This window comes from Aspergillus tanneri (assembly GCF_003426965.1).
Source record: "Aspergillus tanneri strain NIH1004 chromosome Unknown AapTan_8_pilon_pilon_pilon, whole genome shotgun sequence".
Lineage (NCBI taxonomy): Eukaryota > Fungi > Ascomycota > Eurotiomycetes > Eurotiales > Aspergillaceae > Aspergillus > Aspergillus tanneri.
Window position 1 is genome coordinate 1,530,857 of NW_022984635.1, and position 27,982 is coordinate 1,558,838.

The window sequence follows — 27,982 nt, forward strand, 5'->3', positions numbered from 1 at the left end:
TTAAAGCTAAGCTACAATACCTACCTGTAGTCGGGAGGATGCAGCAGAACACAGTATGGTATACAACAGGACCTATAAAAACATGCACCTTTGCGGTATAGTACCTCTATATTTAGAGCTATGCAAGGGTATCTTTTAAAACCTAGGTAGTTTAGCTATATATTTTTATATAGTTTTGAAGCGTTTTAGTGGTTAAAATATACAGATAGCAAGTTGTTTGCCAGTGGCCGGGCCGGTACCGGTAGTGAACTAACTACATTAGAACTAATTTGAAGTAACTAATATTCTAAACTATTCTAGTATTGTGGCGTGCCCACTGTCTTCGTCCTCTATACAACTAAACTATACTTTGTAAATATAGGCAGGCCATGTAGCCTAGTCATTTAAAGCTCGCAAGCAATATGAGGGTATATACTTGTTTAATATTATTCATGCTATTACAAGTTTCCCCAAATCTCACAATACTTCTAGTTTAAATACTATAGTTATAGTTTCTGGAGCTCAATCACTGAGAATAGTTTTAAATTGAAATCTAAAAGAACTAGATATAGACTTCAAATCAAAATTCTAATAATAGAATGAAGAATCAAGATAATAGGAATGGTGTGCATTGACATCCCTGCTACTTGGAGCGATCTGTACAATTCTAACACAAAATACAGTCGATTTGGGTAGTAAAGACCGGCCGGGGCTTCCAAACTTATTGTTTGATCTGGCACTCCTGCAAAGTGGTCTGGAGAATCTGTAACTTGAAGGACTAATAGTGTGACATAATTTAGGGTACCAACTACCGAGGTGCCAGTGGTTGGCTGCTGTTCAATGACAGCGTGCCCATTGGGAACAAAGGTGGCCCAAAAACATAAAGTTGGAGCGGCCTCCCACACAATATGAAAGTGAAATAGAAGAATATGATCAAGGTAGCCCTTTAATTAAGGAGCAGACGAGGTATATTCTAATACAGTCGAACCTCATCACATTTGGAAACTTCGTGCAGGACGCAATCGATTGCCCAGAACAATCTTTTTTATGCGTCATATATGCATCCTAGTTTTGGAGCAGTTTATCATCGAGTTTAGGTTTGCTAAAAAAAAGGAAACCTTGGAAGTTGATCATGGAATGCATGCCTGTTAATTTATTGTGACACTGGAGGTTGGTAGTTCAGAGGGCGCCTAGAGAAATTAATTGTGAGTGGTAAAATATAGAGGTACATTGCTGAAGACTCACTTAAACAAAAGGATATGCGGCTCTGGCTCATGGACCTCATAATGCTCCCAGCCCAAACTCTACCATCTAGGGTTAGATATTTCCTTCCTCAATCCACTGGGATGTTATAGAGATTTACATACCTGTGTAATACCAAGGGCTCGCCACTCGTCCTCCCAAAGCAACTTCAATGTCCCTTTTGAGCTATCGAAGTAGTCGGCCGGGATTTTTTTGAGCATGTTCTTTGGTAATTGGACATGGCGATATTCGAATTGATCATCTGAATACCTGTATATATTAAGCAAGCATCCATGTACATATACGACAGATATATGTATACCTCGCAGAATAGTGGATAGAATCAATGAACTCTTCAAGTCGCTCTCGTTCGGACTCTAGTAGAGGGCGGGGCTTCTTATTCCTCCTATCCAGATTGATATCCATTAGGAAATAGCCCTAGTAAAATGACAATGACAAGCAGTGATCCCTAGATGCCTATATTTGCTCTATAAGTAAAATATTGCGCAAAGCGGGTGAGAAATAGCCTGCGGGTGGGTGGGTGGTCACTCGCTGAAAACTTGAGCTGGGTGCTTCTAGTGTACTGGGAAAATGTAGAGTGGAAGTTAATTATTGCAAATTAATAAGGAGATACAGTTTTCCAAAATGTATTAGAGTATAATCATTCCCTTCTTTTAATAGATATTGTAGCAGAAAAACTTTTTTTCAGAGTAGAAAGTTGCAGAAAGACTCTTATTACAATACTAGAAAGTTTAGCTCCCGGAGAGGGGTGATGGATTCGTGCCTCAGGCTTCTTTTTGTATAAGCCAATATTCTTGTATTTATCTACCAGAGTGAGAACAGTAAAATACTTATTCAATTCTGCTATACATACTCGGATAATATGTCACATGTTTTCTAACTGGTCTAGCTTTTCTTGCCAGCACAGGGAGTAGAAGGGTTAAGCTGGGAAAAGGGGGATGAATACCGATACCAATAACAAGAAATTACCTCGTGGGTGACGGGTAAGGTTTTTATATACAGAGTACTTTAGATTATGTCCATTTTATCACGTACAGTTTCTGATTTTTTGCAATTTTCATATACTCCCAATTTTCATACTCTCCACTTAATGAATTGGTGTTATTACATCTCTGTACTCCGTATATAGCTTCCCTTTGCCATTAGTTACCTACCTGGGCCAACATATCTATGAAAGAATGAACGAAAAATATTTCCTAAGGAATCCACTCCGTACAAACACAACACCTTTTTCAACCTCCTAAGCCTTGATGCCCATCATTTTCCCTGTAAACTTTGTCTTACATTAGGTAAATCCAGAATTCTCGAGGTCATCAAGACGTCTCAGATTACGTAGCTATTGCCATAAAATATTAGCTGGGGTTAAGAGAGCTGTGTAGCCGAAGCTGCAAATTCCCTATCTAAAACAACTCCAAATATTATTATTGGAGTGAGAAAAGAATAACTTAATGTTTCGTCAGCCCGCCCAAGGAAGTGTGCATTACTGGGAAGGACTTCAAAAGAAGAGCAGATTGCTAGAGACATTTCCATACAACGTATCTCGTAAGCAGACCAACCATTGAAGGTGCTTCAAAAGCATACCCACACTACTTCTAGCCAACCATCGATTTGCCCGAAGTACTGAAGTACTGTACTAAAATGGGAGTAAGTTGGGTGGTCAGTCAGGTTCCTTGGTGCTTCTTCCAGCCGAGGGGCAAAAAACAGAAAAGAAAAAAAAAAAAAAGTGGGCTCAAAATTTTTTTCCCCTGCCCTCACCCTCACATCCACTCTAGTCCCTAGAAGTGAATTTTTATAATCCTCACACCCTCCTAATATTTTATTTCCTCTTCCACCATAGGCTTCACTTGTTCCCCTTTGTGTTTCTTCTTTTTCTAACCCTGTGACCATGTCCGATGAGGTGTATGAAGGTGCCATTGGCATTGACCTTGGTAAATGCCCGCCCCCTTCTCCCTATTAAATGAACCTTGCTGACTCAATTCTTCAGGCACGACTTACTCATGTGTTGCCAATTATGAGGGCACCAATGTAGAGATAAGTATGTGTTTAGGATGCTCCTTTTGTTTCTACAATCATTGCTAATTCTTTTGTCCTCTAACCAGTTGCCAATGAGCAGGGTAGCTATACAACACCATCCTTTGTTTCGTTCACCGACAAGGAACGCTTGATTGGCGAGGCTGCAAAGAACCAGGCTGCCATGAACCCAAAGAATACTGTCTTTGATATTAAGTATGTCCATACTGTTGATACCCCTCTCTGTTCGATGCGATCGATTGTTGACCCTACAAACTTTTAGGCGCCTTATCGGCCGGAGGTTTGACGATCCTATTGTGAAGAAAGATGTTGAATCATGGCCTTTTAAGGTTGTTGATCAGGGTGGAAACCCTGCCGTGGAGGTTGACTACCTTGGGGAGTCGAAGACTTTCACCCCACAGGAAATTTCCTCCATGGTCTTGATGAAGGTACAGTCCGCTGCGGAATTTCTTACTTTTCGTATTGGATAGTATTTTGACCCTGCGGAACAGATGAAAGAAGTCGCAGAAACCAAACTCGGAAAGAAGGTTGAAAAGGCGGTTATCACTGTCCCTGCTTACTTCAATGACAACCAGCGTCAGGCGACAAAGGATGCTGGTGCCATTTCTGGACTGAATGTTCTGCGTATCATCAACGAGCCAACTGCTGCTGCTATTGCTTACGGCCTTGGATCGGGGAAGTCCGACAAGGAGCGTAATGTTCTGATCTACGATCTCGGTGGTGGTACCTTCGATGTGTCACTTTTGAATATCCAGGGCGGTGTTTTTACTGTCAAGGCTACTGCGGGTGATACTCACCTTGGTGGTCAAGATTTCGATACTAACTTGCTCGAGTTCTTCAAGAAGGAGTTCCAACGGAAGACTGGAAAAGATCTGTCGGGTGACGCCAGAGCTTTGCGCCGTCTGAGAACAGCCTGCGAACGTGCCAAGCGGACTCTCTCTAACGCTACCCAGACGACTGTTGAGATTGATTCTCTATTTGATGGAGAAGATTTCAACTCCTCTGTCACTCGTGCTCGTTTTGAGGACCTTAATGCTAAGTCTTTCTCCGGCACTCTCGAGCCGGTGCAGCAGGTTCTTAAGGATTCTGGTCTTGAAAAGAATAAGGTTGATGAAATTGTTCTTGTCGGAGGCTCCACCCGTATTCCTCGTATCCAAAAACTTCTGAGTGATTTCTTCGATGGGAAGAAGCTGGAGAAGGTGTGTCTCGGCATGATCTGCGATCTTGGACAGTTACTAATTTAAATTTCTAGAGCATTAATCCCGATGAAGCTGTTGCCTATGGGGCTGCTGTGCAAGCCGGCATTCTTTCTGGAAAGGCCTCTTCTGCTGAAACACAGGATCTTTTGTTGCTTGATGTCGTCCCCTTATCTTTGGGTGTTGCCATGGAAGGTAACATTTTCGCACCTGTAGTGGCGCGCGGTCAGACAGTGCCGACCATCAAAAAGCGCACTTTCACCACCGTCGTGGATAACCAGACCACCGTGCAATTTCCCGTTTACCAGGGCGAGCGCACTAATTGTGCTGACAACACCTCTCTTGGCGAATTCACTTTGGCTCCTATTCCGCCTATGAAGGCAGGAGAAGCTGCTCTTGAGGTTGTCTTCGAAGTGGATGTTAATGGAATCCTCAAGGTCACCGCTACTGAAAAATCCTCCGGTCGTAGCGCCAACATAACTATCTCGAACGCCGTAGGAAAGCTTTCTACTACAGAGATCGAGCAGATGATTGATGGTAAGCAACTTGCCGCACTTCCGATTCTAACAAAATTGGTTGATTTTCTGGTCACTAACTTTACTAGATGCTGCGAAATTCAAGTCTAGCGATGAAGCCTTTACTAAGAAGTTTGAATCCCGTCAGCAGCTCGAGTCTTACATATCTCGTGTCGAGGAAATCGTCTCGGATCCCACCTTGTCGATGAAGCTCAAACGTGGTAACAAAGAAAAGATAGAGTCCGCTCTCAGTGATGCCATGGCTCAGCTCGAGATCGAGGATTCTACTCCAGAAGATCTCAAGAAGAAGGAGCTTGCCCTTAAGAGACTCATTACCAAAGCTATGGCTACTCGGTAAATAAAAATGTGCGATTAGCACCAGCATCACTATGTGGGGAGGGAAGAGAAAAAAAGTTACTTTTCTGCAGTTGTGATCTTTCCAGCTTAACGAATAGAAGTCAACATTTTGCCACCTTGAAACCTGTGTACTATCTTAGGTAGCCTTCTGGCTGTGGCCCTTTGCATATATTCTGTGGTGCTGGGTTACCCGAGACGCCTTGTAGCTGGAGTAAAAAAATATGGCATCACAATCCAAGTTTTTCATCTTACAGTTGCTTCTAACATTTGCAGCTTTCTATGAAACTTTATTCTCATCCAAGGTACCATATCAAGAAATATTTGTTATGTCGTTGGTAGGTTGTATTGGCAATATATAAACCTTCCCTAGTGCAGAAAACTACAACACCTCTTTCTATATAAGTTAGATTTCTAAAATTACACCGCCGTCTCTAACGTATCATGAATTTCCAAGTGCTTCTTGGTTAGAGAGGCTTATATCCTTTAGCTGGATTGAAATAATACTCCAGCTCACTGCTACTAGATTATAGTCACCTCTTACCTACAATCTGCAAAAGACCCGAAGAGGGTGAGTATGTGATTTCGTGCCCAACAGTCATTCACTTGCGACTTGAAAGCCAAGCTTGCGACAAATAAATCGGGGCCGAGCCCAAATTTCGGTAATGGTAACTGCTCCAAGATGACATTAAACAAAGACTGAAAGCCTGAGTTTGGATTCCCCTGTGATCGTTCCTCTCGGCGAACTCAGGAAGGTAGGATTTCGAACCGAGATAGCGTTACATAGTCAAATTGATCTTGAAAACTGAGGTTGGAAGAAAATCCTCCCTGGAGAGGTTAGATCATAGTTACCAATGTTGGTTCTTGATCCAGATATGCCGTACTAAGCCAGCTGATCTGTTTCGTGAACAAGACTTGCAAGGCCTCTACAACAGCAAGGGTCACAAAAAGAAGTGGATACACCCCCGGACTGGTTGCCTTCCTGTGAGGGTACAAGGGTTGAGCCCCAAGTGATACCAGTGTCGGCAATTTTGAGTCTATTGTACGTAAGCATGCGACATCATATTCTACTTGGATGCAATATACCCCTAACGACTATATGTAGGTGGAACTCCAGATGGAAGATGGTGCACGAGCCAAAACCTGTCATAGAACTCTTAGAGGGTTGCCGAGAGTGCATGAGAGTAAATGTGGCCGAGAGGCGTCGGTCAAAACGATGGAAGCTAGTTCATCTACGAGAGTGAGTACTATGTGAAAAGCTGCCCGATTTGGTATATAAGTCAGTGGTACCTTGTGATGCAGAAGCCTCTGACAAATTCCAACCATTCTGGATCTGTTACCGCATAGAGCTCCCCTTCGCGTAGTCGCGACCCCCTTAGAGGGAGAAATGCATAATCTGTATCTCCAGATTCGTGTGGAGGTTAACCCTGATATGTAACCCCACTTCTCCTTTCCTCTTCTTTACGCGCTCCAATTATATACTTGTTATCCTCGACGTCATAGTTAAAATGCAAGACAACAACTGAACTTCACTGATGGAATGCCGCACCATAAAGAAAACTAGCTTGAAAGAACCTTCTGTGTCATATCAGCGACACTGCGTAGAATGAACAATACCACACACACTATTGACCTGGACCTCGATCGCCCTAGGTTTACATAGCGGGCATTAGCTCCAACTTATGCACGTGATGCCATGATTTACATAATTACGGGATGTTCCCAATGGAACACTCCTAAGAACTTTGGGGATCCGGAATAGCCAGCCTACCAGGGCTGCCCCCATCAGATCGAATTATAAGATCATATGGCTTATTGTTTTGACAGCCTTCAAAATGCGACTGATATTAAACATACTGGCTCTATTAGTGGGAATCGCTTCTGGCCACAAAGCATTCAATGCCACTATATTCACATTGGACCAGAGCTTCTATCCTCAGGATTGGTCCCTGGTTCTATCTGACGATGTAGTACAACGACTGTTAGAACTACGAATGGGTCTTTCGTCTACTTCAGCTCTGAAGGAGTCTGATGAAGACACTGTTGAGTTGTTGAACAAATTTGGAGGATTGCCAACCCCGTTATTTAGCTCCGATACCGACAAAAGTGGTTTCCGTCGAAATCTTCTCATTCTAGAAGGGTTAGAGGCTGGAGTTGGTATGCAAGAACCATATTCTAAAGCTATTTATCGACGAAGTACTGAATAATAAAACAAGTCTCCTTTATTCAACAGGAACTCCACCAGAATTTACACGGCCGCGTCCCTTCCGATTTCTTGTCTCCTCTCTTCATGCCCGCCATAAACGAGGCAGAATCGGACAATAGGTCCTCAATGCGACCAAGACACTGCGCTTTCCGTGCTGATAGGCAAACGCCCCCTGTTTCGGAACAGGTATCCATACCTTGATATCTGACAATATCTACTCCTATATCCAGTAGAGCTGACCTCTATTTGTTCATAGACCCTCCAACAATGTGTTCCCGAGGGCTCTGTATTTGAACAGCTTCCCCGTCTCTTTAACAGAGGATTTCTTGATCAAGCTAGCATGACAGAGTCATGGACAGACGCACATATATCATCCGCGGCTTTAAGAATTTCGTTCAAGGTGCCCCTTAGCCCTGTGCCCTTGCTTTGAGTAATTCCTGATAACAGTTGCAGAAGCGTAATGGATCTACGGGTCCTATCCCGGCCGCTGACATGTTGCATTCTGCTTTCCGTCATTTGCAAACTCTCTCCTCCGAATACAGGCAGATTACCATAGTTTTGCTATCGGGCCCAGGGAATTCCCGGGTGTCCGAACAGATACTGAAGTCCAGGGGGGTCAAGAAAGCACATGATACCTGGAGGGAAACTAACTCAACATCAGTGGCAATGACTGAATCCATTCCGTCATTGGCACCACTGTGCTACCCTTCAAACTCATCTTGCAGTGACGCAACAGGCAATTGTTCGGGGCACGGTTATTGTTACAGGAAGTTTGGGTACACAAACGGCGTAGCTGCCGATGATTGCTATGTATGCAAGTGCCAAGAGACTATCCTTCGGAAAGGCGATGGTACAGTGCAAAAAATAAAATGGGGGGGGTCTGCGTGCCATAAAAAAGATGTTAGCTCCTCATTTTTCTTGATTGCAGGGATTAGTATTACGGTGATATTGGCTACGAGCGCTGCTGTCTGGAGCTTATACCGTGTTGGCGAAGATCAACTACCAGGTGTTATAAGCGCTGGTGTTGGGGGGGCGAGAGGACATAAATGAAACAACCTCGCTTCTATATGTCAGTATAATTTACCATTATATTGCCTAGTTATATGATGTTGTTTGTTTGCTGTTTTTAACCTCGAACGTTGTAACTTGAGTATATGATCTTTTAGTGCTGGAATACTGCACTCTATTGCTACTGAAACCCAAGTGGAGATTTGGGTGGTATTTATAATTGTAAAATGCTAATGAGATTGGTGGGACTATGGCAACTCACCTGTGGGCTGTACATTAGTAACATATAGCAGCTGCGGGAGTAGTTGGGACGCTATCTTCCATATCGCATTCTAGCAACGCCAGCGTAGCTAGAAATATACCAAATAATAAAATGGGTTAGCTTAGTCTATGTCAAAAATACAAAAACAACTTCTCAGTTAATAAAATAGTTGGAACAGACATATAGATCTATTGATCCACTGATAACATTTCTGGTGCGGGATATAGATACTAGCTGTAATCCTCTTCAATATGCAGTATAGAGCCAACAGAGATATATTTTAGATAAATACTACACCACAACTAATAGTGATTTAATATAAAATAGCTGGAGCATCTTCTCAGATCCCTCCCGGGCTTTCGAGCTGTACGCCTGACCATTAGAATATTATACTTTCTAGCACTTAAAGAGTTAACAGACCTGTATATAGAAATTGATATCATTAGCAAATAGCCAGAATAGATAAGGACTAATACAGCCTCTACTACCCCGAAGTTACACCGAGCCACCAAAGGGCCAGACAAGATAGGGTCAAATCATTAATGAATACACCCTATTAAAAATGGCACGCAAGATACCATTATCAAAAGACCTTAAACTACAGAATCAACATCCATCATATCATCATCACGCCGCTCATCTGGAATATCAACACCTCCAGCTATAATATCAGGATATTGTGTGCCAACCGCATACCCAGTGGCATGGGAACTTTGAACCCCATATTGGCGAGCTCTTGCTCGCTCTTTTGTCTCAAGCAAGGCCCTTCTCACGTTATCGTTCCCTTCTGGTTCCATCAGAGATACGGTTTCCCTGTAAAGAACCAGCTCACTGCATTCGGCTTTAGATTCTGTGATCATTAACCTTGGCACAGTTGTTAACTTCTCAATCCCAGGAAGTATTGTAATAGAGTTATCCAGAACCTCTGTATCTGCAAGTTCCTGGTCAAGATCCTGAATATAAATTGTGTGTTTCTTATCATCCAATATCATTATATCGGTTGACTTTGGACACTGGCATGTGGTATTGTATGGTCTATAAACTGCTACAGGATCTAAAAGCACAGAAAGGGTTAAAATATACTTCACAATACCTAAAGGGGTCCCTAGGAGAGATACCTATGTGTAGGTGATTAAATCTTTTCACCAAAGGTTGATCACCATCAGGGTCGCTATCTGCGGGGCGTTTTTTTCCGCGAAGAATTCTTCCATTTTCTTGTTGTGCCATCCGCCACATCCAGTCTGCCCTGCTAATGATTGAAGACCGTTAACAGGGTAACAAATTAATAAATAAATATTTCTCCTTTGGCTCCTTTTTTTTTTTTTTTTTCTTTTATTTTTCAAACAAGGATCAAATGCAACTGATTACACGATCAGGTGCATTATTGAGTGGATGGCTTGATGAGAGCCCCAAGAGTTTTATGGAATGGGGAACTGGCTTTGACTCATCTATTATCACCATTTAAGTCGAAACCCAGAACCTTCTCCCATTTTCACACCCCCCACCTTCCATTTTTTTTGCCTGCAAGAACGATCTCACACCCTTCCAGAATGAGTTCAGAATTACAGGAGGGCCCAGAATGGACCGCAAAAAGTGTGCGGAATACTTTTATCCAATATTTTAAAGAAAATGGGCACACTTTTGGTATGCACAACGCTACAACTTCCGCACACATAATGTCACTATTAACATCTAACTGTACACTCACCTAGTTGCCTCATCTCCCGTCGTACCTCTTTCTGATCCCACCTTGCTCTTCACCAATGCAGGGATGAATCAGTTCAAGTCAATTTTCTTAGGCACTGTTGACCCTCATTCAGATTTTGCAAACCTGAAAAGTGCAGTAAATTCTCAGAAGGTTGTTACTTGTCCTAGCACTACGAGTTTCACTAATTATACATATAGTGCATACGCGCTGGTGGAAAACACAATGTAAGTGAGAAACAGCAGTCCCATGGTGAAGAAGAGATAGTAGTAGCTGATTTAGTGATCCTAGGATCTAGATGATGTTGGAAAGGATAGCTATCATCATGTAAGTTGATTAGCAACAAGGAAACAAACAAAGAGATATTTACTATGAATAGACATTTTTTGAAATGCTTGGCAATTGGAGTTTTGGTGATTACTTCAAGCAGGAAGCGATTCAGTATTCCTGGGAGCTTTTAACCAAAGTGTACAGGCTGGAACCCAGTCGTCTTTATGTCACCTACTTTGAAGGAGACAAAAATGGCGGACTCGAAGCAGACATTGAAGCAAAAGAGTTGTGGAAGGCTGTTGGCGTCCCCGAAGATCACATTCTTCCCGGAAATATGAAAGATAATTTCTGGGAAATGGGTGATCAAGGTCCCTGTGGCCCATGCAGTGAAATTCACTACGACAGAATCGGTGGCCGTAATGCTGCCCACCATGTTAATCAGGACGACCCCAATGTCATCGAAATATGGAATAATGTTTTTATCCAGTACAATCGTGAACAGGATCGCTCTTTGAAGCCCCTTCCGAATAGGCATGTCGATACTGGAATGGGGTATGAGAGGCTGGTGTCTATTCTTCAAAATAAGTCATCGAATTATGACACCGACGTGTTCACCCCTTTGTTCCAGACCATCAAGGACATCACTGGAGCTCGAGAATACCAAGGGCGATTTGGTTCCGATGATGCTGATGGTATTGATACTGCTTATCGGGTCGTGGCAGATCATGTCCGAACCCTTATGTTTGCGATCTCAGACGGCGTACTTCCAAATAATGAGGGCCGTGGGTATGTTATTCGCCGGGTCCTCCGCCGGGGCGCTCGCTATGCCCGAAAATACTTTGGCGTTGATATTGGAAACTTTTTTTCCCAAATTGTCCCAACTGTGGTAGAGCAGCTTGGCGATATGTTTCCAGAGCTAAAAGTAAAACAAAATGATGTCATGGAAGTCCTTGACGAGGAGGAGCTTGCTTTTGCGAAGACCTTGGATCGCGGAGAGCGACAGTTCGAAAACTATGCCCAGCAGGCTAAGGCGAAGGGGCATTCCAAACTTCATGGGCTGATGTATGGAGGTTATATGATACATTTGGATTCCCTGTTGATCTAACCCGCATTATGGCCGAGGAGCGGGGTCTACAGATCGATGATGCGGAATTTGAGGGGGCTCGTTTAAGGGCCAAAGAGGCAAGCAAAGGTCAGAAAAAGGCCGCAATAGAAACTCTCAAGTTGGATGTTCACGATCTTGGAACTCTGGAAAAGATGAACGATGTTCCAAAAACAAGTGATACTGCAAAATTTGAGAGAGGCAACATAACTGCTCAGGTAAAGGCAATTTACCACGGGAAAACCTTTCATACATCCACAGAAAGTGTATCTCAGGGGGAGCAGCTTGGGATTATCCTTGATCGTACAAATTTTTATGCTGAGCAAGGTGGTCAGGAAAATGATACCGGTAGAATTGTTATTGATGGGCAGGCGGAGCTCGAAGTTGATAATGTTCAACTTTACGGTGGATATGTCCTTCATACCGGCTTCATGAAATATGGCTCCTTTACTGTAGGTGATGCAGTGATTTCTGAGTATGATGAGCTTCGCCGGTGGCCAATCAGAAATAATCACACAGGAACACACATATTGAACTTCGCGCTAAAGGAAGTTCTTGGAGACGGAATAGACCAAAAAGGATCACTCGTTGCGGCTGAGAAACTTCGATTTGATTTTTCGCATAAGGCACCAGTCACAGACAAAGAACTGGAAAAGATTGAGGAAATCTCGACAGAGTATATTCGTCAGAATTGTGCTGTCTATTCGCAAGAAATTCCTCTTGCGACGGCACGCCAAATCTCGGGAGTAAGAGCTGTCTTCGGCGAGACCTATCCTGACCCCGTTCGTGTAGTGTCCGTTGGAGTTGAATTGGATGAGATCCTTAATAATGTGAAAGATCCCCGCTGGGAAAAGGTCAGCATTGAGTTCTGCGGAGGAACCCACGTGCAGAAGACCGGCGATATTAAGGATCTTATTGTGTTGGAGGAAAGTGGTATCGCTAAAGGGATCCGCAGGATTATTGCAGTTACGGGTGAAGATGCCCACAAGGTGCAGCGTGTGGCAGATGATTTCAAGAAGCGTTTGGATTGTCTGGAAGCAATGGTCCTGACCCCAGCAAAAGAGAAGGAAGCGAAGCAAATACAAGTTGATCTTAATCAACTTCTTGTATCTGCTGTCCAAAAGTCAAAGTTTCGGGAGCGTTTTGCACGTATCAATAAGCAGATTATTGATGCACAAAAGGCACAGCAGAAACTTGAGTCGAAAATGGCTGTTGAGACAATTACCTCCTATTTCCAAGCCCCAGAGAACCAGGACAAGTCATGGCTTGTTGTGAACCTTCCTGTTTCGGCAAACGCGAAAGCCGTCAGTGAGTCTTTAAACCATGTCAAATCCAAGCTACCGGACAAGACAGTATATGTGTTAGCTACAGATAAAGATCAGGAACGTGTTATGCATGGCTGTTATGTTTCAAAGGTGTGTATACATTTTTCTCATCAACCCCCCCTATATTATTGAAACGGGCGGCAATAACCATCCTATTTGTTAGGCAATAATCGATCAAGGTGCTTCAGCTAGTGAGTGGACGAATGTTGTTTCTGGCGTGCTTGGAGGGAAAGCTGGTGGGAAAGGACCCACTTCAATTGGCAATGGGGTTCACGCTGATAAAGTTGACGAGGCTATTAATTTAGCTTCTGACTATCTTGGAAAGTTCAAACTGTAAGCTTAACAACACAATGTCTTTTAACTGGGACCCTGGACAGGGGTTATTCTCTAGCTTATAATAAATATACAAGAAACAGCAGAGAATGAGCTTTACATCTCTCCGCATTGTGCAATAATCACGTCCTGGTTGGGCTTATCTCTTGTTGTCCGAGTATTCTCAATCATTCGTACAATATCCATTCCATCAACTACCCGACCAAAGACAACATGCTTATTATTAAGAAAAGGGGTGGCAGTTGAGGTTATGAAAAATTGGCAGCCGTTTGTATTAGGTCCTGAATTCTGAGAGTGTCAGCAATGTTCTTATCTTCTTAATCTAGTTTTATTAGTGACTCACTGCCATACTCAGCAAACCTGCACTATCATGTTTCAGTACGAAGTTCTCATCAGCAAATCTGGGGGTGTTGTAAATAGAACAGCAGCCTGTGCCATCACCATTAACAAAATCACCACCCTGTATCATGAAATCCTTGATCTTGAAGTAGATTAGTTTATGGAATAAGATAGTCTTTTGGATTCATCTACACTTACAACACGGTGGAATTTGCTGTTTTTGTAGCCTTGTGGGCGTCCCTGGGAGTTCTTGCTCTCTCCTGTGCAGAACTGGCGAAAGTTTTCAGCTGTCCGTGGTGTGATATCGGCAAACAGCTCCATTTTTATGCGACCCAAAGGAATTCCTATAAGAATGGACTATTCTCAGCCGGTCTTGGCACTTGATGTATTTATATTTATGTTCATATTTCCACATATCGGCCATGGCTGATGCTTTTATGATATTGCCTACAGTATGTGATGCTTAAAGAGAAGGAGAGAGGGAGGAAGAATTCTGCTGTACTTACCACCCAATGTAATGTCGAAAAAGACAACAGGATTGGAGCTTTGTGTCAAGCTTGAATCCGATTTATCCATAGTATTACACTTTAGCTAGAGAACGGAGAAGGTCGAAGTATTAATAGGTGCTTTCCATGCAGTTGGTCTTTTTAACTTCAATTTGGATGGAGCTTTTTTGAGCCGCAGGTCCTACCTTCGATGGTCCGGAAATGGTAGGTATCTGTCAGTTTTACGAGAAATTCGGTATCGCGTAATACCTATTATCGCCCAAGAAAACAATGGGAGATCATCAAAACTGGTAGACATTAATAATTCCAAGCCAAAAAAATACCCCAAAAAAGAAAAAAAGAAACTGTGACTTCTATTCTGTAGCCTCTGCATACTTGCAGTTTTCGCTCATGTATTCTATCCCCAGACTGCCCTTGTTGACCTCTCCGTACTCTGTATGGCTTACCGATCTCCATTACGGCAACTTAAATGTCATTGTGTAGAAGTTTTGCTAGTTTGCCTGTATAAGTGTATAATTTATCTGAAGTTCAATCTAGACTGTAAATCTTAACCTATAATCTATCTTTTATTCTATCTATCTGTTAACTATTTGTTTTTGTTGAAATTTGTATCTATTTTTCTATCCGGCTTTAATATCAGTATAACTACGGCAATTTGTATGACCAAGCGAATTTTCATACAAGATTAAGAAGTGCTAATTTGGGTCTAATACTCTCAAACCGCAACTGCTACTTACAACTTCAATGTTGGTAAAATTCGGAACCTGAGACATTTTCTCAAGCATACGCTGGAGTAGAAACCTCACTCCCACATTACCACTCCTTTGTGAATTCTAAAACTCCTACACGTTTCTTGTGACCATAGTTCCTCAGAAGAATGCAATACATATTGTCTTTTATTCGCCATATTCAACATATAATCCCACCCAGTCCGCTATTAGCATGTCAGCTACGTTGTCTAGTTCAACCCAGAGGAGATATGTCAAGTTTTGCTCGAAGCTTTTCGAATACTACACAGCTGTATAAAAAGAAGGACAAAGCCAAAAATATTGCGGCGGCAGGGTCGGAAGCGAAGAAATCAAAGATAGGAGTGGTCTCTGAGGACCCATCTGATCTCTCCCTGTTACAACAGGGAATTGCAACTGCTGTGTCCCAGTTTAAAGATGATCTTTCAAAGCTTCGCATGGGCGGAAGGATCAGCACAGATGTTATCGAGGGCCTCCGTGTTCAGTTGCCCAAAGGCAGCAAACAAAGAGTGAAATTAGCAGACTTGGCACAAGTCGTTCCGAAAGGTGGACGGATGGTAACTGTTCTAGTGCCAGAAGTTGATGTGAGTTTCTATATCTACCTTTTAAGGCTTTCTAGGAAGCCGAATAGTGGCGTGACTTTCCTTCTAATTGACTTGCCAAATATTAGTATCTAAAACCAATCACCTCAGCTATCCTTTCTTCCAATTTGTCCTTGACCCCCCAGCCAGACGCTCATAATGCTCTTCAGCTTAATGTCCCAATTCCACCCCCTACGAAAGAGTCGCGTGAGAAGACCGTTGTTTTTGCCAAAATGGCAATGGAGAAGGCCATTACTGCAGTCCGAGACTCAAGGAGCTCTGTCCACAGACGCCTGCAAGATATGCAGAAGAGGAAAACTGCTAGACCCGATGACATTCGAAAGGTGCAAGAGCAGATGGAGAAGTTAACAGAAAAGGGACAGAAAGAAGTAAAGGAGTTGTTTGAAGTCGCAAAGAAGAGCATGGAGCGTACATGAGTAAAACTGTTTGGAGACGAAACAAGGGGGTTTCAACCTAAATCAAGCCGGATGTGTAATGTGTATATATATAAACAGTAAGTTAAACAATTCCATCCTAAGAGTCCTCAATATAGAGAACCAAAAGTATTATGTTCCGCCTTCCTTCTCTCCTCTTATTAGATACAATGACGCCAATTGGTCCATAAAGGATACACAAGCAACAGGAGAGTGGGATTTAATAAGCCATACAATGCTGCTACTATTGCTGCTTCTTTAGGAGCTTGAGTGCATAATCCATCCACATAACCTCATTCCTATGTTCCTTCTCTTCCAGGCAAATATTCAAACACTTTTCACGGGACGATTTGAAGCCAAGAGGGACTCTAGTTTGGAAATAAACTGCAAGCTTTTCCCGGCTGTCACATACGTCTCATTATTTTTGAGATTCTTCATCGCATCCACAACAAGGGCTGGTTTTCCAACATGGTCATTTTTGGGATAACTTCCCTGAACAAAAGACTGTAATAGAGCATTCCGGCTCTCCGTATTTATTGGTTCGAAGTGAACTTCTTTAGGTTCAACAAGTCCGCCTTTGCGCTGCGAATTCTTGTCTGCACTTTGTTGAGAAAGTTTCATGGCCTCCATTGATGCCTGATTGTTCTCCTCTTGGTCAAGGAAGTAAACATATCGGCCATTGAAGAGCCGGCTACCCAGCTCATAGGGTGGAACATAGCCATTTGGAGTCCGGTCACTTAGCCACAGCAAGGTCTTCAGAATCCCGGCACTGTAGCCAGTAACATTTGTGGGAAAAGATGGCCAAGTTTCCACCAAGCTGGATAATGCGGGAGCTTGAGGGCTATAATGGCTTGGGACAGTCTTTGTTCGTTCCGCGAGTTTTCGGTACCCGTCTTCGATTTCAGTTCTTTGTACAACATCGCCATCATCCATGTCCGAATGTTTTGCGGTCAGAGAACGGCCTTCCTTTCTGCCCTTTGAGGCCGAAGGCTTTGTGGGATTACGGTTCCCATGTCTGTAAGCTGGTGGTCCGTTACGATTACGGAGTCTTGGAATTCTGAGAACATTTGCAGGAGGGCCACCGGCCTGAGGAGTCCCCAAGGATCTTGCGTCGACAACTCTTCGGGGACGAGGGCGATCGAAATGGGTGGCTTTTGACTGAGAACTCGGCGGAACGTTAGTCTTACTAGGGACGCGAGAGGGCGAGACAGTAGACGAATTTGACCGATTTACTACATTTTTGCCTGTAGATATTTAGAAATAAAACAAAAGGATATCAGTATCGAAGAGGAAAAACAACTAAGCAAATTTGTGCACACAAAATACACTCGGTTGTGGGGTGCTATACGTACTGCCCTGATTTGAGATATCTTTCGCTGGTCTGTGGGCGACAGAAAATTGGCGAGTAAATAACAGAGACACATCTATTGGAGTAGTTCGCTTGCGCTGTAGAAGCATTGAGCGATGGTGGAGCATCTTGCCTGAAAATGACGAAGAAAATCTGGGGGCGATGGTGTAGTGAAAAATGTACTCCTGTCTTCGTAAGGTTGCCTAATCACGTGATATAATGTGTCGTCGCAATGCCTAATCTCGCTGGAGGTCCCTCTCCATACATTATTATCTTATTTTTGTCCCGGAGCCGGTTACAAGCTTGTTCTAGAATATGCTTCGTCGCAAGCCTACGGCAATCGCCATAACATCCGAAGATCTACTTGTCTTCGAAGAAGTTCGAATGCGGAAGCAAACCGAACAAAACCGAAATCAAGAACATGTCAAAACCAGTCCTCGTGTCAATTTTGACCCAAGCGACGAGTTGAAACCTCTACCAGGTGACAAGGCCAGGATTGTCCGCTCACGTGAAGAGCGAATAGGCCTGAGTCGGCACAACTGAGCTGGCATATTAATTCGGATTCCAGCCCATCTATTTGCAAGTGTAGCAGGTTACTTGATGCTCTTTGCACTTGTCTCACCTTTTTTTCGGATCGCATTCGAACTATCTTTCAGGATATTGTGTCCTGACTCGTGCACTCAAAGACGTCCATTTTTTTTCTTTCCTTTTTCAAAAACCATTTTCACCGGAAAGCTCTATACGAAAATGTGCTCGCCATGATTTTATGCATACTATACATTTCTCTTATCAGAGTTTTAGTCTGATGATTGTGTCCCTTAGTGGTGATACGTGCAATGTTTAATCTTGGACAGAACTACTAGTACTACTAATTTTGCCCGTGTCAGAGCGAAAATTACATTACTGTTTCTGAGACCGTAACATAATCTACATGTTGTGAGCATGAAAATTATTTGTAGATGAAGCAGAGAAACATCTCTCGTATGTACAATTAAAATGAAAGGATGTTTCAAGAGTAATAGATAGAATATGTTTTTCCTTACTGCACGAAAATATGGCTTGGATGATTGACTTTCGTTCACGATTGTTGACTTGTATAGTTGATTTAAGTGGTTATTTCTGCAAGAAAGCCTGGTAGATCGTTGCAAACCAATTGACGGGTTTTTTAATTCATTTCCTAATGTTAACGTTGACGCTTCGGGTTATGTTCTGTTTCCAGGTCTATTGCATAGTTCCACTGTCGCTTTAAACCAGTTGGATCGAAAACGCTCGCAACACTTTGCTGCCAATCGCGCGCCGTGAATACGATTTGCTGCCCGCTAAACTGGGGATGTGATATAGACTGCGTGGGTGCAACTGAAGGGATCTTCGCCGGTTGCCCGTATTGGACTGGATATTGACCACCCAAAGAATTTTGTATTCCCTGAGTACTATTATTATGCATGCCCATCAGCGGCGAGCTTGTATTTATAGAGGACGGCCCAATGGAAAATGCCATATTCCACTGGCTATATAGTATATGGGAGTTAGTGGGATGGGAATCTGTATTATGAATGAGTTCCTTACTTGATAATGCGTGTAGGATCCCAGCTATTTTCGTCAACTAATGGAACGTCGATCGAAAGGCATGAACTCGAATGAGAAGGAATTATCCCCAGCTGATGAATGGCAGAATTATTGGACTTTGAATCTTCAACACTACCTGATATCGGCGTCATTGGGTTGGCTGTGTAACCGACTCTGTTCTGAAGACCGCCAGCACAATAATTCAACCGGGGGTTATAATGCGAATCAAGTGGAGGGCTTGGGTGATAAGTTTCTGATGGACTTCCATAGGGAAATGTGGGCTTAAGGTCGAAGGGGTGGTTGATATCTGCAGAAAATGCAAGTCGCAGAGAATCAATCTGTGCCTGTATTTCTGGCATTGGCCAAGCGGACGAGCATCGTTCAAGTATACGCATGTGTCTTATAAAGTAATCTCGTGCATCTGTGTGAAAGCTGGGATCAGGAGACGTTATGGCAACCTGGAAAGAAATAAGTCTTCTACAGATAAAATCAATAAAGCAGCGAGCATGAGAACTTACCAAGTGCAACATTGTACAGGTTAATATGCAGTATATTGCAAAATTAATGCCTCTTTGCATGAAAAGAAGGCCTGATAGGCCAAAACGATCCAAAATTGCTTCCTGGAGTCTACAAATATATTTCGCTGAGGCGTAGCATACAGCCATATGTATTTTACCACCACCGTTGGTGGAAAAGGATTTAGACGCTAGCAGTTGGGGTCGGTGCAACATAATAATTCCCAAATGACAATGTGAGTGCATATTCCCGACAAAGTGAGAAGGTATCCAAGGTGGCAACCCGTTCGGGGGGTAGTTAACTTGTAAATCTGGAGGCAAACTTTGAAGCCAGTCAGTGAAGAGAGGATTTTTTTCAGCCAATTTAGGGCTTGCCCCCCAATCCTTTTGTCTCTTTATTTTGTGATAAACGTCAGTGATAACACGGATATGACGAGCATTCTGAACAAAATAGGCATATTGCCTTGATCTATCAATTTCAAACTGATCAAGATCTTTAGCATTCAGTTTGGGGTTTATATCTACGGTATCAGGATCCACACCGTAATCCGAACGGCCTGCAAAAGGTTATAATCTATAACAAGAAACATATAACCGGATCACGTACCCTGTGGTGCACCAATCATTACTTCAACAACTAAAAGAGCCTGCCACACTCTCGTCTGAACTAAGCATTCTGTTGGACTCAAATCACATGATTGATTCTCGGCGTGCGTATTGTAATGTTCATGGATATCCAGATCTTTGGCCATGGAAATGATGGTTTTCACAGTTTGCCAAGAACGATAATAATAGCCCTTTTTTGGTAATGATTCCCTGGCCTTTAAGAGGAGTAGAAGTGCTTGGATAGTGCTTAATCGTGGTACATCCATAAAGCTTGATTCATGCCCTAAATATAGAGTACTCAAAGATCAGTATGAGAGGAAATGCGACAGCAACAGAAAGAAAGGATTTTTGGGGCAAGATGTCTCACTGTTCGCTAATGCAAGCCACTGTGCCCCTTGAGCCGGGTCATCTGAGAGTCTCCCCGCACATGCAAATAACGCTTCCAGAAGAAGAGGAGAGATGGAGCTACGCTCATTTTGCCATTGGTAGTAAAGATGAGACCGATGGACCACCGGTATGTAAGGGTGTATATCATCGAAATAGATTTTAAAATAGCTCATAGTATCATCATCAGATGGCATAAGCTCCGGGGGAATTCGAATTCTGGAGCCTGCCCCAGTGGTAAGAGGGGGCAACGTTCCCTCGGCTTCGTCTTGTAATAAAGCTTCTGGTTCGGCTCTTTCTTTCCTCTGTTGCCTGATATAAGGAGCTAGTGGTGGTAAATAATAAGTTTCTCTTCTTCGTCTGTTAAAAACGACTATAAGGCTTACCGATACCAGTCTCATCTATTTTGAGCTCACCCAAAACCTCGGAGAGGTCTTCTGCGGTTGACTCGGGCCTGCCAATGCTGCTTTCTGCCGTTACCAGCGCCTGTGCATTTGACGTAGAAAAAATCCGTGATTGCTGGTAGGAGTGTTGTGGTATGACTATTTGAGGTGATTGCATTTCATATACAGAAGTTTGGTGGGCAGAAGGATGCGCAAACTGTGAAAACATCCCTAATGTGTCGTACGACGGAACGCTTCCCGCGGTGGGTAGCGCACTGTGCCTCAAATCCTGCTGAGAAGAAGAGAAAGACGATAAGGGGAGTTCTGACGCATCAGATGCACTTAGAGAGCCTGTCGGTCCGGCCTCAATATTTTGCTCTCCAGATATGTCACTGTCTTGTACAACTGCGGGGGGCACGCATACTAGTTTTAGGCGAGTGCATGCGGAGCAAGGCCATGTGTTTGTCGTTGCAGAATCACATTTAATTTTCCGCTTTCTGCAGCCATTGCACGCTCGCATTACTAGTTGAACACAATTTAGTAATCAACAGATTATTGAAAACATAGTGGTGCGGCATACCCTTAAGACGTTTGTGCCTATTGTGTTCATCAACAAATACATAGTCTAGATCGAAGACGTTAGTGATCAGCCGGAAGTAAATGCATCAATTCCCTTCTGTGCCACCTAGATATTGATGAAGGGTAATGCTTCCATAGAAAAAGCTTACTTTTATGGCCCTCCCTTAGAGGGCCCGATGGTGAAGCAAATGAATATCCCTGCATTTCGATGTCCGAACGTAGGTGCTAGCAGAACCGATAGACACGGAGAAGCAACAGGTAACAATAAAGTATATAGTAGAAGATTGCGTTTTATTTGCAAGGCCAGCCCTGTCTAGATAAAACCGCATCCGAAGGAGGGAAGGAAATAGTGCCAACGGAAATAGCACCAATGGCAACGAGGATGATAGAAGATGAACAGGGTGGGAGCAAGAGAAAACAGTTACGTTTAGTAATCTTTTCAACTTTAAAGTCTAATGAGAATGATAGTCAGTAACTCAAATACGATGCCTCCATGGTCACACTGGAGGATGTTTACTACTCCCCGTGCTATTGGAAAAGACAACTGGACAAAGGCAGCCAAGTATCTGTCCAGAGAAGCGCTGGAGAATCTTTTACCGTTGAGTCTGATAATAATAAGTGCACCACAGGATAGTAAGAAATCTCGCTTGTGGTAGCAATCGATATCGTGGTCTTTGAGCTCCTCTGAATGGATTGCTTCGGCACCAAAAAAAAAAAAGGAAAAAAAAAGAAAAAAAAAGAAAAAAAAAGAAAAGAAAAGAAAAGAAAAGAAAAGCTGTCACAGCTAGTTGAGAGGTATTCTGAAGCTTTTGATAAGGCCGGAACGGTATCCAAAAGCCTTTATACCACACTGGGCGAATATATTAGAGGATATGATATAAAACTCCACATGTACTTTTTAGACAAGACAAAAAAGGGAACAGGCGAAGATGTCTAGACTCAGTTGTTAGTCAGGTGAAGATTAGAAATGCAGAGAAAGAGTGGATGGAGAAATTGAAGAGAGGATAGAGGTGGGGGAGAATATAGATGTTGTGAGATTATAAATTGATCCTGTTGTAACTTGTATGAAAACAGTAGGCTTTAACAATGTGTAGTGTGATTGGCAAGAAACAAAAACACATTTAACACCTTACAAATAAAAGATGGTAGAAGAAGCCTATTCGGCTTGCATTGTGGTTCGGTACTATTGGTATCTTGGAATTCCACGTGAATTTCTAGGGTATAGTATACTGGTACTATCCCATTTGACAGTCAGAATTTGAACGAGATAAACGACAGGCATTGGGGTGCAACAACTGCAGTCTTGGGGGGAGCTGGTGATTAGGTAGCTAGCTATGAGAGCTGCCAAAGCTGGGGAAAATAAAAGGAGGTAAGGTAATTGGCATCAGGGGAATCAAAGGCCCACCAATGTAACAGTTTCACGTGTGGAAACAAATCTATGTGTATGCCTGGGTGGGCATGTGACAACCACTTTGGCTAGTTAAGAGGCTGTCTGCCATATCATTGTTTCAGGAATTTTGGATGGTAGTATGTAGATAGTGATTAAGATCGGGGAGATTTGATGATTGTTATAAAGTGGAAGGCGGAAAGCCAATAAAGAGCAGGAAGATTAAGAAGCATGTCAGGAAGTGGTGCGGGTGTGAGAATCACTTAAGGACCGCCTCGGATGTTGAGGAGCCGCAGGACTACCGTAGATACCCCGTGTCCTGATACATACCAAGCGTCCGAGTACTCTCTATCCACACTTCTAAGCTTCACTGCCGGCTTCATCGTGAACTGGAATCTCATTGGAGGAAGATCCTAAGATATGATAACCACAAAATTTGTGGACTCAATCTATTTTGCTCTACTAGTACGGAGTGCCTTTCAGTAACCAGAGAACTTAAGCCTTAATACAAATTAGGTAATAAGTGTAAGTATTATTTTAGAGGCACCTCTATATACATAATAACTACTACATACTTTGTACTATCTAGTTCGAAGGACAATGCGCTTACCCAAGGTGCCAGCCTACCTTAGTTAACTAATTAACTGTACCATGCACATTACCACATTGGCTGTACTGTCCCGCTCATAGGCAGGAACATGCTCTCTCTCGCTGTAGACGGTTAAAACAAGCAGAACTTCAGAAATAGAAGGATTCCTCTGATTATCCTCAAGTGCTCCAGTTTCTTTGCACTTTTCAGTTACAAGCATAAGGACTTTCTCAGTTCGAATTCAATCATAAATTCAGTGTTAAATGGTTAGCTATCAATTGTAAGCACCTCAAATGAGCTTGAGTTTCAAATTTCTATTCGAACGGAATGTATTATATACCTGGATGCGGAAAATAGTTGTTCCCGGGATTATAGTTGCCTCTCCTCCAGCTTTAATATTACAGTACTGGCAAATGCTTCGGCCGCTATCAATTCAAAATTTGATGGACTAGTGGCCGCGATGCAGAACTCAAACCCCACCATCATAAATTCCGCAGATCTTCCAACACGATTGCACCCTGCAGTGCTCCGCAAGCCCAGTGCCTTAGGAAGCACTCTTTCCCCCACTGCATTATTTCCTTGCACAGATCCAAATGATCTTTTTTCTACTGGCTCTGTCTCATCTGTTGCACCAGAAAATGACTGTGATTTGATTAAGGAGCCAATTGATGAGCAGGAAATTTATGGTAAGAACATTTGTATTTTGCTTTTTTCAGTGGCAACTTTGCTCGTGGGTATCCTTATGCAGCGTCTGATACTCCCTAGATCTTGTATCGACTATATCTGACCCAGAGCATCCAATATCATTGGGAGCGCTAGCGGTTGTTTCACTTCCAGATATCTCAATCATACCAACTCTTCCAGATGTGTCCAATTCTCACCTTCGAACGGTCACTGTTCTCATAACGCCGACAATCACGCACTGTAGCCTGGCTACCGTCATAGGCCTTGGTGTGCGAGTTAGACTTGAGCAGTCCCTTCCACCGCGATTCCGCGTGGATGTACGGATTAAGGAAGGGACACATAGCACTGCTGATGAGGTAAACAAGCAGTTGGCCGATAAAGAGCGAGTTGCTGCTGCTTTGGAGAATGGCACGTTAATGGGCGTTATCGCCAAAATGCTGGAGACGTGCCAGTGATGTCCACTGACACTATATACGGGATATTCTTAGTATGACCGTTATTGCTATTGTAAATCTTAGCGCCACATGAAATTATGACAAATGATTGAATTTTTTTTTACAATACAACGACTGCATCCATCCCTATTTAAAAAAATATATGCGAGCATCTAAATAACCTCCTTTAAGAGGCCGTCATGAATCCAGAACGCCACTTTCCTTTAGACCCTTCCACAGATCTGGCTCTAGAAATTTGCTTACTGTGACATCCTCTGCGAGCCCTTTGCGTCTCCTTGTTTTCAGTACGAAATCTCGAGCAGTAGCCATCGCGGGTGCCATTTCAAGGGGCTTTGTTTTGACATCCCGGTCCAATGGATCTCCTGGGACGACACTCCACTTATCGAAAACAAGACTTATTGAAGCTTGGCCTTGTGTGTGGATTCGAAGGTCTGTCTCGAAACCAAACGAGTCTATAACAGGAATCAAGCCACGCACTGAATATAGTGGTGTACCGGCAATTGGGCCATCGGCAAGGACATGGCCTCTCCTGCGCGAAAGAACAGTATACATCGATGCGACAGCATCAGCGGGCCCTGTCATTGCGCAGGCATAAATGGGTTCCATCAAGCGTGGTGATGCCATGAGGAATGAAGAATAGACGGCGCGGCGGGCAGTAGGAATGATTTGGCCGCCTCCCCTGTAAATAGCTTGGTCGGCAAGTGAAACGTCCGTGAGTCGAAATTTTGTGTTTCGAATTGCTGGTTTTCCATATTAGAATATATCCACGAGCCATCTCTTTTTGAACATGCTCAAGTGTTAGAGAGAGACTTACGCTCTTCACATAAAGGACCCTCTCTTGTCCCCCAATTAAAACCTTGTGTAATAGTATCTCTGACACTTCCAATAAGCTTCTTGTCGACTTGGGATGGCAATGTGTCGTCGAGTAATATATTGGGGCCCATGTCATCTGGACCAAATGCCCATATGCTTCTCGCTGCGAGTTTATCCCAATCATATTTCTCTTCAAAGAATCGTGCCATTTTCCGGATTGGATCCTTGATGCGGACTTTAGCGCCCTCAATATCTTCAGCGATTCCATCGTCCAGGGGCTCGGCAACCATTGTGATCTTGTTCTTTTTGTTTGGTGTAATGGAATAGCACATGATGGCTGAAGTCTCAGCAACGGTTTCACAGAAGCGAGTGACGGGATCCGAAACTTTGATTTCCATCCCTGAGTATAACCTTCGAAGGTCATGAAGAACGCAGTCCATATAAAGTTCACCAGTACCCAAAATGATGTGTTCGCCGGACTCCTCTACCTTCGTTGAAATAAGTGGGTAGCTTTTATTGACTTTACGAAGGCCGTCGAGCATCTTCGGAAGTTCGGATGGATTAACCGGTTCAACGGCAACTTTAAATACGGATTGGGTCAAATGCCGGATTGGCTTGAAGATGTACGCGTCCTCATCATCGGGAAGTGCTAGAGGCACAAGTGTTGCCGTTTTCACAATGGAATTGTCCACACCACCCAGAAGGACGAAATTCCCAGCTGGGACGCCGCTGGTAGGGATGTTATAACAAGTCTCGGTAATCCATGTGTCAGTGATAGTCGCGGTTACCATGTCTTCTTCGTCTTCCGGAGTGTAACCCTCGCCTAAAATCCGAACCTGTTGGCCGGGTCGAGCAGTCCCGCTTAGTATTCTCCCCAAAGCGCGGAAGCTTGAAGCATCAGGTGTAGGGAAAAGTTTTGTGATATGGATAACGAGTGGACCTTCTGCATCGCACGTAGTCATAGCAGAAGCCAGTTTAGTGTCAAGAGGGCCTGTATAGTACCTTTCTAGCTTCTTTCGGGCACCATCAACGGGGGAAGGTACATGCTGGATGATCATATCCACAAAACCAGTTGCGGGGCCAAAAAATTGCCCACAGACCAGGTTGAGTAGCACCTTTGCATCTGACTTTAATTGGGAAGGTTTCAATATGATACCCACATTTGCAAGCGTCCTCTTCAGATCTTCTGCACTTTCGCTTATGGAATGGGAATAGAGTTTGTAAATAGGTTCCAGAACAAAATGTACAAATGTACGCTTGGAGTTTTCTTCCATCCCTTTTCGAGTAAATTTGCGGCTCCTGGGATTAAAGAATATATCACCCCAAAGGCGGAGGGCAAAGTCAGCTGTCTCAATTTGGGGAAAACTCTCCGTATACATTTTTGCGAATGATTGTAGTGTGAAACACCAGCCCATTGAAGCACATGCGAAGGCGACATTTCCTTTCTCTGGACTCAGGCGTCTGCTTTCACCTTGCCCAGGCAAGACATTTTCAATGACTGAATTGACCTCTTCAATCACGTGCTTTAATTTAAAATATGCGTCATTGGGAGGTATCTTCAGCTCTAGAATCAATCTGTCCATCTTATTCACAACCATTGTTATGGGAAGGTCTTCTAACACGGCGTGTTTAATCATTTGTTCAGTATTGGCTTGCACACCTTCCACGATGTCAACGATCAGCACCACACCATCTGCCAATCGGGAGGAAGCAGCTACTTCGTCCACAAAATTCACGTGCCCCGGTGTATCAAGAATGTTGAACAAGTGAGATTTCCCCTTGGTGCTTTGTAGAACCAGGCTCATAGGAGATGACTTTATCGAAAGCCCCCGTGTTCTTTCTAGAAAGTGCACATCGGTATACCGAAGTTGCTCTTCCAGTAGCGTGCCTGCTCGGTTTTGTAGGCGTTCTGTTAGGTCATGTGTTTGAATGACAAGCATATCCATAAGTGCTGTTTTCCCATGATGTAGATGTCCAACAAAGGCAATATTCCTTATTTGATTAGGAAAACTAAGCAAGTCTGACATGAACTTCCGAGAAAAACGAACAGGCGGCAGTTCAGCTTCTTCAAATGCAAACTTCTTTTGCAGAACAGGGGCAATTATAGGTTCAGACAGAGGTTGCATGTCCTCCTCTTGAACTAGTGTTTCGACATCTGCCCCATAAACTTGCTGTGCACTGGGATAATATTGTTTGTCTTCATGAAGGATCACAGCGTTTGAAACATGTTCTATGAAACTTGTTAAAACTGTTGGCTACAGATGTCCCAGAGTCTCTCACCATCTGCCTCCATTAATTGTGGCCCATTGTGTTCTTCGTATTCCTCCTCTCCAAATGCCTCACTGAAGGAGAATGTGTGTGGCCTAGCTTCATTGTGCTGACCCTCTTCATCCGAGTCAGCGGGCTCGCCAATGTAGTTACCGAATCTGTACGGGGAAATTGTCAGCTAAGATATCTCAAGACATAATAATTTAACTCTCCAGTAGCATACTCATCATAAAGGTCATCCATTTCGCTG

At 43.3% G+C, this 27,982-nt stretch overlaps 10 protein-coding genes across 10 annotated transcripts; 5 read left to right on the plus strand and 5 right to left on the minus strand.

The window, feature by feature from the left end:
- Positions 1-1,132: 1,132 nt before the first annotated feature.
- CKS1 (cyclin-dependent protein kinase regulatory subunit CKS1) lies at positions 1,133-1,647 on the minus strand (the record flags this gene model as incomplete). Its single annotated transcript, XM_033575684.1, has 4 exons — positions 1,133-1,169; positions 1,225-1,283; positions 1,347-1,491; positions 1,544-1,647. The coding sequence occupies 4 exons, from the start codon at positions 1,645-1,647 to the stop codon at positions 1,133-1,135; spliced, it is 345 nt and encodes a 114-aa protein (XP_033421539.1).
- Positions 1,648-3,127: 1,480 nt separating this feature from the next.
- Positions 3,128-5,342, plus strand: hscA (putative Hsp70 chaperone (HscA); the record flags this gene model as incomplete). The annotated part of the gene is made up of 7 exons (XM_033575685.1): positions 3,128-3,170; positions 3,227-3,277; positions 3,342-3,468; positions 3,536-3,701; positions 3,765-4,472; positions 4,526-5,006; positions 5,074-5,342. 7 exons carry the CDS (start codon positions 3,128-3,130, stop codon positions 5,340-5,342), a joined length of 1,845 nt encoding a protein of 614 aa, XP_033421540.1.
- A 1,831-nt stretch (positions 5,343-7,173) lies between these two features.
- On the plus strand, positions 7,174-7,974 carry ATNIH1004_011120 (uncharacterized protein; the record flags this gene model as incomplete). Its single annotated transcript, XM_033575686.1, has 3 exons — positions 7,174-7,495; positions 7,555-7,730; positions 7,801-7,974. 3 exons carry the CDS (start codon positions 7,174-7,176, stop codon positions 7,972-7,974), a joined length of 672 nt encoding a protein of 223 aa, XP_033421541.1.
- Positions 7,975-10,364: 2,390 nt separating this feature from the next.
- ALA1 (alanine--tRNA ligase) lies at positions 10,365-13,553 on the plus strand (the record flags this gene model as incomplete). Its single annotated transcript, XM_033575687.1, has 7 exons — positions 10,365-10,458; positions 10,527-10,657; positions 10,720-10,746; positions 10,811-10,846; positions 10,899-11,791; positions 11,860-13,306; positions 13,380-13,553. 7 exons carry the CDS (start codon positions 10,365-10,367, stop codon positions 13,551-13,553), a joined length of 2,802 nt encoding a protein of 933 aa, XP_033421542.1.
- A 92-nt stretch (positions 13,554-13,645) lies between these two features.
- On the minus strand, positions 13,646-14,464 carry cyp3 (putative peptidyl-prolyl cis-trans isomerase; the record flags this gene model as incomplete). The annotated part of the gene is made up of 4 exons (XM_033575688.1): positions 13,646-13,837; positions 13,893-14,030; positions 14,087-14,232; positions 14,395-14,464. 4 exons carry the CDS (start codon positions 14,462-14,464, stop codon positions 13,646-13,648), a joined length of 546 nt encoding a protein of 181 aa, XP_033421543.1.
- Positions 14,465-15,373: 909 nt separating this feature from the next.
- Positions 15,374-16,158, plus strand: ATNIH1004_011123 (ribosome-recycling factor; the record flags this gene model as incomplete). The annotated part of the gene is made up of 2 exons (XM_033575689.1): positions 15,374-15,724; positions 15,811-16,158. 2 exons carry the CDS (start codon positions 15,374-15,376, stop codon positions 16,156-16,158), a joined length of 699 nt encoding a protein of 232 aa, XP_033421544.1.
- Positions 16,159-16,482: 324 nt separating this feature from the next.
- On the minus strand, positions 16,483-17,631 carry ATNIH1004_011124 (uncharacterized protein; the record flags this gene model as incomplete). The annotated part of the gene is made up of 2 exons (XM_033575690.1): positions 16,483-17,399; positions 17,508-17,631. The coding sequence occupies 2 exons, from the start codon at positions 17,629-17,631 to the stop codon at positions 16,483-16,485; spliced, it is 1,041 nt and encodes a 346-aa protein (XP_033421545.1).
- A 1,055-nt stretch (positions 17,632-18,686) lies between these two features.
- ATNIH1004_011125 (uncharacterized protein) lies at positions 18,687-19,428 on the minus strand (the record flags this gene model as incomplete). The annotated part of the gene is made up of 2 exons (XM_033575691.1): positions 18,687-19,011; positions 19,070-19,428. The coding sequence occupies 2 exons, from the start codon at positions 19,426-19,428 to the stop codon at positions 18,687-18,689; spliced, it is 684 nt and encodes a 227-aa protein (XP_033421546.1).
- A 4,544-nt stretch (positions 19,429-23,972) lies between these two features.
- On the plus strand, positions 23,973-24,651 carry ATNIH1004_011126 (iron-sulfur cluster assembly protein CIA2; the record flags this gene model as incomplete). The annotated part of the gene is made up of 2 exons (XM_033575692.1): positions 23,973-24,198; positions 24,377-24,651. 2 exons carry the CDS (start codon positions 23,973-23,975, stop codon positions 24,649-24,651), a joined length of 501 nt encoding a protein of 166 aa, XP_033421547.1.
- Positions 24,652-24,828: 177 nt separating this feature from the next.
- On the minus strand, positions 24,829-27,975 carry ATNIH1004_011127 (116 kDa U5 small nuclear ribonucleoprotein component; the record flags this gene model as incomplete). The annotated part of the gene is made up of 4 exons (XM_033575693.1): positions 24,829-25,391; positions 25,466-27,694; positions 27,745-27,890; positions 27,956-27,975. The coding sequence occupies 4 exons, from the start codon at positions 27,973-27,975 to the stop codon at positions 24,829-24,831; spliced, it is 2,958 nt and encodes a 985-aa protein (XP_033421548.1).
- Between the last annotated feature and the right edge of the window lie 7 nt (positions 27,976-27,982).